Consider the following 13,085-nt stretch of genomic DNA (forward strand, 5'->3'; position numbering starts at 1 on the left):
TGACAGAAATTCCCCATTCTAGGTCATGGGTTTTATGAGCACATTTATCATCGTGAGACCGTAGGAAACGCCTAGCTTCCAAAGCTAAAAAACGCATGTCAGCAGTTTTGCCCCATAGACTCCCTTGTCTCCCAAAATGAAAAAGTCATGGGCCAAATATAATCAAGATGAAAACTTTCAGCTTGAAAGCCTGTGTACTTCTTGCAGTACTTCCTTCTACGTAATATACACATGAAAGAAATTCCTGTTAAAAATAAACACAAAATGTAGACTTTATACTCTAATTCAATTCAAATAATCCTTACAGGACACTGGTATTTCAGACTTCTGAAACCTAAGACTACAGAAACCATTTTTCAATCCTGGATTCATGTTCAAGAACCAACTTCTTCAATGCTAAGAGGTGCTAGGCAACTTACCATAAGCTGCTGCCCATGCGATCGGCATGAAGGTTTTGATTTCATTGTCGTCCATTTGCTGCTCATGCACAGCAGCGGCTGCCGCTGCTGCCGCAGCATCCTCCTCTCCTACAATCACTTCCATATAAACTTCGTCAGCGATTTCAGCAACATCTAAGTAAAGTAGAAAGTTACAAAAACTTCTGTGACCGGCTTTACAGAAATTACAGGAAACATGTTTTTATTTGAATTCAGTTAATAGACAAAATGGAAAGAAGGTCCAAATATTACATACCTAGAACATAGCTTTCACGTAGTAAGCACTCAATAAATATTTGTTGAATGAATCATTCACTTCTTGGCTTTCATCATAACTTGGTTTTAAAGCAACATTATAAGCATACATAAAAGAGTCACTGATGTTTCCCTTGGAATGTAGTAGCATAATCATCTCTAAAATAATGCTACTTATTTCAAACGCTGGTCACTTAAAAGCTCCAGAAACATAAAATTTTCTCCCACAAAAAGGCCACCTACTTACTTAAATCTTCATCTTCTGGCTGAGAGTCATTGACAGTCATATAAACCATCTTTTCCCTGGGCACACGAATACTGCTGTTCTGATCAAGCAGTTCAACTCCATGATCATTCTCAGGCTCACTCTCCACAATGTCTACAGTTCCACCTATCCGAGAAGAAGACAGCTTCAATAATTTATTTGAAAACTTCATTTCCATCTATTTCTTTTTACATACTTTTCTTATTACTTTTTACAAACTTTGCTATTACAACATTGGAATTCTTATACAAAAGTTACTTCAGAAAAGATTCCAAATGTTCTCAATCTAAATAACCCAAAAGTAATCAGGCTGAAACATTTGGATGAGGATGTACAATGTCTAAACACTTCTTCTTACCTAAGTCATCTTCTCCAGGGTCAGCTTTAAAAATGTACACCTTGATGACTTCAGGGCAAGTGCCATCCACTTTACAAGGATCAATTTCCGACTCTGTGTCCATGGTCATTCCGGAAGAACCGTCGTGTTCTATTTTGCCAGCATCATCCACTAAAAAGGAAGGAAATAAATCACAAATAATAATAGATATTTAAATAAAATGTTACTCTTTGCAAAAAAAAAAAATTTTTTTTTTTTGAGACGGAGTCTCACTCTGTCACCCAGGCTGGAGTGCAGTGGTGCGATCTCAGCTCACTGCAACCTCCGCCTCCCGGGTTCAAGCGATTCTCCTGCCTCAGCCTCCTCAGTAGCTGGGACTACACGCGCCCACCACCACGCCTGGCTAATTTTTTGTATTTTTAGTAGAGACGGGGTTTCACCGTGTTTTCCTAATCCACCCGCCTCGGCCTCCCAAAATGCTGGGTTACAGGCATGAGCCAGTTCGCCCGGCGAAAGTTCTTTTACAAATATAATCTCTAACTTGATTCACATAAAATTGGATTTTACCTAGACAAGTAAAAGATTCAATAAATACATTTCTAAAGACTTCTAAAAACAGAAGAAGATATTAAAGCAAAAAATACTATACATAGAGAAAACTCCTGGTAGCCTAGAAAACTGTAAATACAAAAGAATATACTTACAGCCTTTGCTAAGCCATAAGGTAAAAGCACTCCTATATTAAAGATATTCTTCTAATACTAAAACCTTCAAAGAACTGGCCAGGTGCAGTGGCTCATGCCTGTAATCCCAGTACTTTGGGAGGCCAAGGTGGGTGGATCACTTGAGGCCAGGAGTTTGAGACCAGGCTGGGCACCATGGCAAGACCCCCATCTTTACCAATTTTATATATATATTAAAATTTTATATATATATAAAATTTTTTTTTTTAAAAACACATACAGGCTATTATACCTTCTTTAATGAGAGCAATGGGTGTATGAGAATATGTTTAAATTCACGTATTGCTGCATTTGCCACCAAGGACCTAGACTCACTATTGTCATAAACTAAAATTGTGTGTGTACGTTATACGTATTTACATTTAAGCAGATTGAAGTTGAATTTCCGTTGGCCATCTCATTGCGGTGTACCTTTCTGGAAATCATGTTTTGATTATTTTCAAATGTATTATTCTTTTGGAGACAGATCATATCAAATGATACTCAAGAATATATATGTGTGTGTGTGTGTGTGTGTGCGCGCGCGCATATATATACATATGTGTGTATATATATACACACACACACACAAATTAACTGGGCATGGTGGCACGTGCCTGTAGTCCCAGCTACTCAGGAGGCTGAGGTGGGAGAATCACACAAGCCTGGGAGGTCAAGGTTACAGTGAGCCAAGATAATGTCACTGCACTCCAGCCTGGGTTACAGAGTGAGACCCTGTCTCAAAACAACAACAACAACAAAAAACTTAGAAGAATGTCCTAGAAGTAAAATCAAGAAATAGTCTTCATATATAAATATTTTATAAGCAGTACTTCATGGTCACTATTCTTATCATTCGATATGATCTATCTCCAACAGAACAATACATTTGAAAATAATCAAAACATGATTGCCAGAAAGGTACACTGCAATGAGATGGCCAACGGAAATTCAGCTTCAATCTGCTTAAATTTAAATACGCATAACGTACACACACAACTTTAGTTTATGACAATAGTGAGTCTAGGTCCTTGGTGGCAAATGCAGCAATATGTGAATTTAAACATATTCTCATACACCCATTGCTCTCATTAATGAAGGTATAATAGCCTGTATGTGTTAAAAAAAAAAAAATGAACAAATGAAAGAGAGACACAGAGGGGGATAAAAAGAGAAAAAAAAAAAAAAGAGATACATATGACTTCCAATAGTAGAGACTCGGGGGATATACAACAAACATCACATTTATTTATTTATATTTTATTTTTATTTATTTATTTATTTATTTTGAAACAGAGTCTCTGTCATCCAGGCTGGAGTGCAGTAGCACAATCTTGGTTAATTCTGCCTCCTGGGTTTAAGCGCTTCTCCTGCCTCAGCCTCCCAAGAAGCTGGGATTACAGATGCCGGCCACCACACCCAGCTAATTTTTGTATTTTTAGTAGAGATGGGGTTTCACCATGTTGGTCAGGCTGGTCTCAAATTCCTGACCTCAAGTGATCCACCCACCTCGGCCTCCCAAAGTGCTGGGATTATAGGCATGAGCCACCATGCCCAGTCAAACATCACATTTTTTAAAACTTTACAAAGTAGCCAAGAAAGTAAGTGTCCTGTTATTCACAGGACCTGCAAAATAAAGCTGCAAAAAATGGTGTCTTCAAATAACAGACTCTGGATTTGAATAAATACCAACCAAAAGCATAATCCCCATATAATGTAGCCTTACATTACACGTCACTTATGGGCACTGACTGCTATCTCTAGCTCAACAAAAAGTGTAGCAAAGACTAATGAAAAGTTAGCACCCAATACAATTTAATTTATCACAAAAGTTGGGTTTTTCAATGTTGAGTCCATTAGTGAAACTCTGAAGGAATGTTCTCTCTGCTCTAGGCCCAGCTGGTCTATCTGGCATAGTGGAAGACCAACTAGAGGGGAGCAGGACCGAGGCCCAGAAAAGAAGGCTCATTGAGCTTGTTTGTAATACCTGCAACAAGCCTTTTCATTTCCCCTTTGCCCTTTTAGTTCCCTTTCTGGTGTTCCTCTGCTAGATCTGTTTTCCTTTTGGAAGGACATTGTTTTATTCAGTTCAGCAAACAGTGAATCACAACTACATTAGACTCTAGGCAGGTATTGGAGATGCAAATATGAAAAAGTCAAGGGCTCCAGAAATTTACAGTCTTGTGGCAAAGTGAACAAGTAAACAGGTGGGTATTTTTAAATGTAGTAATAATAATGCAGCTACCATTTACTAAGTGATTATGGTAAGTACTACTTAATACTTACAACAACCCTGTGAGGCAGATGGTACAATATTCTCTACATTTTACAGTAGAGTAAACTGAAGTTTAGAGAGGTTGAGTAACTTATCTGGAGTCACACAATTCACATCTCAAGCTATGCTGGTCCCAGTCAGGGCTTGTCAACTTCTGGAATTTGGAGCATGGGGTTTAAATTGGTAGAGGCAACTGTGATTTTTGAAAAATCAAAAAATAGTGTAACTATCTAAACATGCTTTCTTTTCGTGGAAAACAAATGAATGTGCTCATGACTCAGGCAGGCATAATTAGTATTGCAACCAAGGCTAGGTGGTGGTGATTCTGACCACTATAACTTTTAACATTCACAGTCATCCCTTGTGTAATTTACACCCGTTATACCAAGACAGAACTCAGATTCTGACATCTTTGAAATGATACTTCTGCAAAGTTCTGTCACAATCTCCAGCTCCAAAAACTGTGTTTACCTAATCAAAATTCTTATGCAGAACATCAAGATGAATCTACTATCTCAAAAGCCAACATTAAAAAACAAAAACACAGTGACAAATTATCAACTTAACTTCTGACTTATTGAGAATACCATCCACATCCCAAATTACGTGCAAAGAAAAGTTTGAAAATGGCAGCCCCAAACCTTTGTCATTTACAAACACAAAAATTATAAAATTTAATCAGCTTGTTTCAAATGCAAAGTTCAAGAATCCCAAACTCTGGGTCACTGAAAGCAGTTGTTGTTTTGGTCTATTTTTGATATCATTAATCACCAAACTACATTCTAATATATCTTCAGTTTCAAAACCAAACAAGTCACTTAAAAATGCACTTGTTGATAAATTATACTTTTTCTTACATAAATTGAAATGAAAGTCATTTAAGAGAAAAAAGCAAAAGCTTGTTTATGTACATTGTAAGATGACAATGTTGAACCCTCTAATGCAATCTTTAACAAATTGATACAGAAAAATGAGAGGATGAGAGTCAGAAATGACTGGCAAACATCATTGTGCACTGATCTCTGCCATGGGAACAAAGGAAAGATACCTCACCCAGGTTAAGAGAAAGAGAAGGGCAATTACGTAAAGGGACAAACGAAGGGAGACACAAAATGGTGTGATGGTAAGGGAATGCATGGGTCAATATTGCTGGAATGTGAGGGTCAAATGTGGCAAAGGATGTGACAGGAAATGCAGCCGACTGCGAAGCTGAAGCCAGGTCACAAAGGGCCTTGTGCACAGGCAGAGGGACTCAGACTTTATCCTTGCAGGCCAAGGGTTTCTCAGTCTGGTCAGGTGTCAAAATCTCTTAGGGAATTTAAAAACAAAGCATCCAGTCCAGCAGCTCTACAGAATCAGAATCTGCAGCACTCGGACCTGCTATATAGAGACAGATTTAGGGGCGCTCTGCCTCTCGGACTCTGATGAGAGGCTGGAGAATATCTGCTGCAGGACTGAGAGACTTTCACACAGAGCAGTGACTAAGTCAGGTGCCCATTTCTGCTGGCCTTGGAAAGGTAGATCCAACGAGATCAAAGCATGGAGCTGACTTGCGTCTACTGCAGTAATGCAGGTGACAGATGGCGAGGCCTTGAATCAGGACAGAGGTAGTACAACTGGCGGAGTGGGCTGGACTTGAGGCCTATCTTGGGACTGAAATGAGTAGAACTTGGTGTCTGACTGAAAACCTAACATGACAAAGAAGCCAAGGATAACTGGGTTTTTAAAATTTAGGTGACTGAGTAACTGAGGTAAGAAATGTGAGAAATGAGGAAAAGAATCTCTCTTCCTGCATGTTTGATTAACTTAAGGTCCCAAGGATAACGTCCTGAAAAGCCCTCAGAACCAGTGATTGTCGCTATTGCTTTGTGCTCACGGCACCCTTTGCTTGCTTCTCTCGGAATACATGATTCACTGTGTGGCCACTGTCTGGTTTTTCTCCCCGTCTTTCCCATTGACACAGCAGAACCTGTATTTTCATTACTCAGTCTTTTAAGACCCAGTCTGGTGATGGTAGATGATCAGAATATTGATGAATCAACAATTCACTGAATGAATGAGATGTGAAGCCAGCTGCTTAATATTCAAGTCTGAAAGTGGAAGGCTGACACAGTTTGGGGAGCCCTCAACTGTGTTAACTAAGCTTTGTCATCATGCAGTGAGAATCTGCAGTGTGAGGACAGAGTCCCAGGGAATGCCATAGTTAAAGGGAGGGGCAAGAATAGTTCATAAAGAAACCAGAGAAGGGAAAGCTGGAGAGGGTGGTAGAAGGGTATGAAGGAAGCTAGGGAGTTAAAAGATGCAGGAAGCCTAGTAAGTAAGGCCCTAGTAAGTAAGTAATGCAGCACCACACAAGAAGGAACGTGGAGAAGGAATGTCCACTGTGTAGTAGCGTGGGGTCGCTGTTCTTGGTTAAAATCAGTGGAGTGAAGGCTGTAAGGGGTCAGACTAGAGTGGGCTGAGTCGTCAATGGAACGTGTGAATTTCTTCGAGTCTAGTTTGAAAAAGGCAAACAGAAGGACAATAACTAAAATGGGTTGCAGAGTCAAGGACTTTTCCATTTAGTATTGGTAGATAAAAATACTCAAGCATGCTCGGTCTGTAGGAGAAAACAGAATAGAAAGTGAGAGACTGAAGCCAGAGGATGTGAAATTTGGGGATCCAGATCTCAGAGGAAAAGGGATAAATGAAACTAGGAGCAAAGATGAAGGAATTTTCCTTAAATAGAAGGAGAAACATGCTATCCTTCTGAGACTTGAATGATAATGTAGCTATGCTGTGTTTAGGGAAGCAGGGAAGGTGATGATGCAGAAAGTTGTAGTTTATGGCTGGTGGCTTCAATCATAGGTATGAAACAAGAGGCAAGAACTTGGGTAATCAGTGAGAAAACAAAAGACTGGGTTAAGAGCTTGAGAAACTAGAGAAAATGAGTGATCCAGGACAAGCTTAATGATACGAAGGTTCAAAGAGTCCAACTGGTTAAAGTCTTTGCAGTTAAAAAAACAACTACAGGTTCTCTAAACACTGGACATAACTATCTAAATTAAAGTACCTTGATTATGCTTTATAAAAATGGTTTGTAGGGAGAAAGAGTCAGCATTAATGCTCTTACTTCTGGACTGATACATACTTACCCTTTTTCAAAGCTATTTTTATGACATACCCGACTAACTGGGCCAAGGTTATTTTCTTAAAGGTGGTTTGGAATTTCAAACCGAGGTAGCAATGGAGGGATAAAGTTATCACCAAACTAGGAGAAAATTTGTAACATCTTCGGATAACTCAACTCAAAACAGTTTGATGATGTTGATAAAGCTGGCCTCTTTTGAGAAGGCTTGTCAAAACTGATTCCAGCAAGTACTGGAAAATCCAATGTCCCTATGTTTACAAATAACAGGGCCAGGCTTCTTGTTTTTGCATGTCAGTTTGTCTGTACCCTTCAGGTTAAACCTTTGATGACTAGAAAATCCAATCATTTTAGAGCTTGCAAAATGTCATGGTTTTACCTGTAACTTGGAGTAAAAGACCTCTGTTTGCTTTCACAAATGTGTGGGAAAACACATTCCAAATATATGAGCTTACCTGGTAGCAAAGCTATTCTATTACATAAGTATAATTCACCTTCAGATTTTCACCTTGAACATTTATCCCACTAAATCTATAAAATTATTCTGAATATGAAATGTTACAGGAATGATTTATCTTTTAAAAAGACACTTTGATGGTCCTGTTAAGTAAGTACTCAAAATTTCACTATGATTTTAAAGCTACCATTATTAAAAATGAATTTCTAAAAACAGACAAAGAAGGCTTCGATAAAATTGAGTCATCCTACCTATGATTCCTGCATAAGTGCCTTCTCCTAATGTAGTAATGAAGAACTAGAGCTTTAGAATAAGGCCTCTCCAAAACAGAAGAGCACAGTTTCTGGAAATTAAGACTACTTCTAATAATAACTACCATTTGCATGGCATTTTGCAATTTCCTTAGCATTTCTACATTTTTTTAATTACATTTGATTCTCATCTTTTCCAGATAAAGAAATACAGGCTCTGAAATGGCGTGTGATTTGCCCAAAGTCAGTGAGCTACTAAGTGAGAGGTGGAAGAGAAAGTGAGGTGCCTGACTTTAGAACTCAGACCTTTATCTTCATCTTCTGAAAGAAATGAAAATGTGCTCAAAATCCTGCCACTGGGAACCATCAACAGAATTTACAGATCATTAGACATTTCTCCAGGCATACTACAAATAAAAGGATGGAAGAAAGAACAGAGAACTTTTTGTGAAAATGAGATGTTGTAACATGCTCTTTTTAAACAAAAGTTACAACATGAGAATTTAAACTCAACAACAAAACAATTTTAACTCCAAAGTCAATCCCATTCCCTTGCCCACGATCTCAATTCTCTTACCCTACCCCTTCTTTTGTTTCATCACACAGGCTTGGCACAATCACACACTTTACAATTTGCCTCTCTGCCTCTGCACCAGCACCTAGGTAGCTAAATATGGCTAGAAACACACAGAAACACAAACACACCCAACGGATGGTTTCACTTTAAATTCATAACCCTGAACCTGAAGTGAGCCCTTTCTGCTACTTTCTGTCCTCTCCTCTTTTCCCTATTCTCCTCACCCCTCAAATCTCTAATACCACCTCCCCATCCTCTCTCAGTGGCTGACCTTCTTACTTCACCTAGAAATCAACCAGAAGAGAAGATTCACTACCGCATCTAATCCACCTGCCAGCAACTAAGCCCACATACACTGTCTTCAGCCTGTTCCCACAAACCATTTGTGTTCCTACCTAATGCCTATCCCCTCTTTTTGAAGCCCCTTCTTCACTGCTTGAGCACCTCTCCCCTCTCTTTCCCTGCATCCTCTACTGGATCATTCTCATCAGGATACAAACAAGCCATTCTTTCTCCCCTGCTTAAAATGAGCAAAACCTCCTTTTTTTTTTTTTTTTTTTGAGGTGGAGTTTTGCTCTTGTTGCCGAGGCTGGAGTGCAATGGTGTGTCTCAGCTCACTGCAACCGCCACCTCCTGGGTTCAAGCGATTCTCCTGCCTCAGCCTCCCAAGTAGCTGGGATTATAGGCGTGCGCCACCACATCTGGCTAATTTTGTATTTTTAATAGAGATGGGGTTTCACCATGTTGGTCAGGCAGGTCTTGAACTCCTTACTTCAGATGATCCACCCACCTCGGCCTCCCAAAATGCTGGGATTACAGGCGTGAGCCACCGTGCCCGGCCAAGCAAAAACTCTTGATCCCATTTCTCCACCACCTCCATTTCTCAAATTTGCCTCATTTCATATCCTTTAAAGTAACTTCAAGGTTGGGTGCAGTGGTGCACACCTATAATCCCAGCTCTTTGGGAGGCCAAGGCAGGAGAATTGCTTAAGCCCAGTACTTAGAGACCAGCCTGGGCAACACAGCGAGACCCTCATTTCTACAAAAAAATTAAAAAATTAGCCAGGCATGGTAGCATGCGCCTGTAGTCCCAGCTACCCAGGAAGCTGAGGTGGAAGGATCACCTCAACCTAGGAGGTCGAGGCTGCAGTGAGCTGTGATTGCACCACTGCAGTTCGGCCTGGGCGACAGTGAGACCCTGCCTCCAAAAAAAAAAAAAAAAAGTTCATTTCAATCAGGTCATTCTTTGCCCACAACTTCACCAAAACTGTCCATCAAGGTCACTTATGACCAATTCTCGGCCCTCACGTGACTTGCAGCGGCAGCATCTGACAGATACGCACTCTCTGTGATTCACTTTCCTCACTTGGCTCCCATGACCCAATCTCTTGGTTTCCTCTCACCTCACTGACCATGCCTCCTCACTCTTTTGCTGGAGCCTCCTTTTACCACCTAATGCTGCAAACCCCAGGGCTTAGTCCTTAGTCTTAAGTTTGTCTACAATCACTCCTTTGGTTATCTCACTCTGTCTCATGACTTAAATTTCATTTAAATACCAACAACTCCCAAATTTACATCTCCACTCTAGACCTGTCTCCATAACTCAGATTTGTACATGTATCTCCTCTTTGATGTCTAACCAGATGTCTCAAAAGTAAGTGTCTGCTCAAATGTTACCTTCTCAGCAAAACCCTGACCGTACTTGTAACCCAAATCCTCCTTATACCTCTTTTTACCTCCCCAAGTACGTATCACCTTATAACATGCTGTACCACTCACCTATGTCTGTGTACCTCTGCTAGAATGTAATGTCTATGAGGGAAAGAAACTTTCCTGTGTTTTGTTCACTAATGTATATCCCAAGTGCCTACAATACTGCCCGGCGTATAGAGTAAGCACACAACATTCATTTGTTAAATATATGAATGCTAATCTTCAAGTAAATGTTTGGTCATTAAGACATTAGTTCTTAACTGTCTAAAAAAAACAAGGCAGGTGCAGTGGCTCATGCCTATAATCACAACACTTTGGGAGGCCAAGGTGGGAGGATTGCCTCGGCCTGGGCAACATAGTGAGACCATCTCTAAAAAATTTTTAAATTAGCCGGGCATGGTGGTATGGGGCTGTGGTCCCAGCTGCTCGGGAAGCTGAGGTAGGAGGATCACTTCAGCCCAGGAGGTCAAGGCTGCAGTGAGTCATGATCACGCCACTGCACTCCAGCCTGGGCTACAAAGCAAGATCCCGCTTCAAAAAATAAATAAAAGTAAGAAAAAATATTATAAAAGCATCCATATTTTGCCTATAATACACAAATAAGTTTTAGACCCAGCATCTACTGTCACTTTACTGTGAAAGATATGGAAGTTAACATTTCAACTTCTCCACTCCCCCAAATATTTTATAGCTAGTTTTATATTAAATGAACTCAATGCTCATTTCTAGTTTTTTTAAAAATCAGTTTCTCCATTCTAGGGTTCTTTCTATTGATCGATCCTTTAATCTGCTAGATTCAATACCAAATAGTTCCCCCATCCAAGAAAGGCCAATGGGTGCTACAGTCTCTGAATTTCTGCATACCTGAAAATGTTGGTCCACGGCCTTTACTTGAAGAATGAATTGGCTGAATATAAAACTCTTAGGTTACAATTTCCTCAGAACTTTGCAGACATTGTTTCACTGTCTCCTAGCACTGAGCATTTCTGTGTGGATGTCCCTATAATTCTTGATCCTTAAAGTTCACTAAATAACAGTATGATTATGATTTGGTTGTTTTACCATTTTGACAATTTCTTGGAACAAAAAAGATTCTAATCTTTATTTCAGGAAAAAAATCTTCCATTATAAATATTTTTCTAGTTCATTAGTTGTTCTCTTCTGGAATTTCACTTATGTGTATTTGTGTCCTTTATCTTTCTCCATATCTATCCTTCTTCTCCATAAGCATTTTCACAATTTTATTTTCTTAACATTTCATTTTGTGATTTCCTAAAGCCCAATCCCTCTGTCCTTGGCTATATGCTAAGACACATTTTTTCTTATTGTTGCTTCTATGATGGCTTTTACCTCATATTTTTTTCTCTTCAGCTTCTTTCTGGATTTTGTCAGTTTATACTCTAACTGTCCCTATTGCCTTGTAATATATAATAAATAAATTTTTTTGTTTTGGTAGAGATGGGATCTCACTGTGTTGCCCAGGCTGGCCTCAAACTCCTGGCCTCAAGCAATCCTTCCACTTCCATTTCCTACAGTGCTGGGATTACAGGTACGAGCCACCACACCTGGCCTGTCTCAAGTTTTTAAAAAGATATCATATTGTTTGCAATTTCACTGAGCCTGCAGACCAGTGCTAACCAACAGAACTTTCTTTGATGAAGGAAATGTTCTGCACTAGCCACATGCAGCTACTGAGTACTTGAAATGTGACTGGTGCAATGTAGGAACTGTATGTTTAATTCATTTTAACAACTTTTAGCCAAGTATGTGGCTAGTGGCTACTATTAGAGGAAATCTCCAAATTCAAAGGGCTCCCATGCATGAAAATACAATGCATAAACAAACAAACAAACAACAAAAAACCTACGGCCAAACTTGGTGGCTCACACCTGTAATCCCAACACTTTGGAAGGCCAAGGTGGGAGGATCACTTAAGCGAGAAGTTTGAGACCAGCCTGGACAACACAGTGAGACCCCATCTCTACAAATAAATTATCTGGATGTGGTAGCACGTGCCTGCAGTCCCAGCTCCACAGGAGGCTGAGACAGGAGGACTGTTTGAGCCCAGGAGTCCAAGGTTGCAGCAGTGAGCCATGATCACACCATTGCACTCTAGCCTGGGCAACAGAGCAAGATCCTGTCTCAAAAAAAAAAAAAAAAAAAAGAGAAAAAGGAATACAAGGGGGAAAGGGGACAATAACAATTTCTAGGGGAAAAAAGCTGTATGCAAAAATGTAATCAAAGTGATCAATGGTTATGCTGCGAATGATATTTTCACAATCAAAATAATGTAAGCACTGAGTACTGATTTTCTACTTTATTGGAAGGCTGACTAATGGTTATAGAACATACATGGATTGGCTGGGCGTGGTGGCTCATGCCTGTAATCCCAGCACTTTGGGAGGCCAAGGCAGGCGGATCACCTGAGGTCAGGAGTTCAAGACCAGCCTCATGGAGACCAACATGGAGAAACCCCGTCTCTACTAAAAATAGAAAAATTAGCCAGGAGTGTTGGCGCATTCCTGTAAGCCCAGCTACTCGGGAGGCTGAGGCAGGAGAATTGCCTGAACCTCGGAGCCAGAGGTTGTGGTAAGCCGAGATCACGCCATTGCACTCCAACCTGAGTAACAAGAACGAAACTCCATCTCAAAAAAATAAAAATAAAAGAG

The 13,085-nt window shown here is 40.0% G+C and overlaps 1 protein-coding gene across 2 annotated transcripts in view; it reads right to left on the minus strand.

Moving 5' to 3' along the window:
- The window catches only part of ZFX (zinc finger protein, X-linked), a 77,248-nt gene that overhangs the window by 7,209 nt on the left and 56,954 nt on the right, over positions 1 to 13,085 (minus strand). For both annotated transcript variants that reach the window (XM_011988000.1, XM_011988001.1), the window contains 3 exons: positions 1,316 to 1,465; positions 940 to 1,083; positions 420 to 572 (listed from right to left, as the gene is read on the minus strand). In XM_011988000.1, the coding sequence (XP_011843390.1) occupies positions 420 to 572; positions 940 to 1,083; positions 1,316 to 1,465 (447 nt within the window). The remainder of the gene's footprint in view (positions 1 to 419; positions 573 to 939; positions 1,084 to 1,315; positions 1,466 to 13,085) is intronic.

This window comes from Mandrillus leucophaeus, unplaced genomic scaffold (genome assembly GCF_000951045.1).
Source record: "Mandrillus leucophaeus isolate KB7577 unplaced genomic scaffold, Mleu.le_1.0 Scaffold321, whole genome shotgun sequence".
Classification (NCBI taxonomy): domain Eukaryota; kingdom Metazoa; phylum Chordata; class Mammalia; order Primates; family Cercopithecidae; genus Mandrillus; species Mandrillus leucophaeus.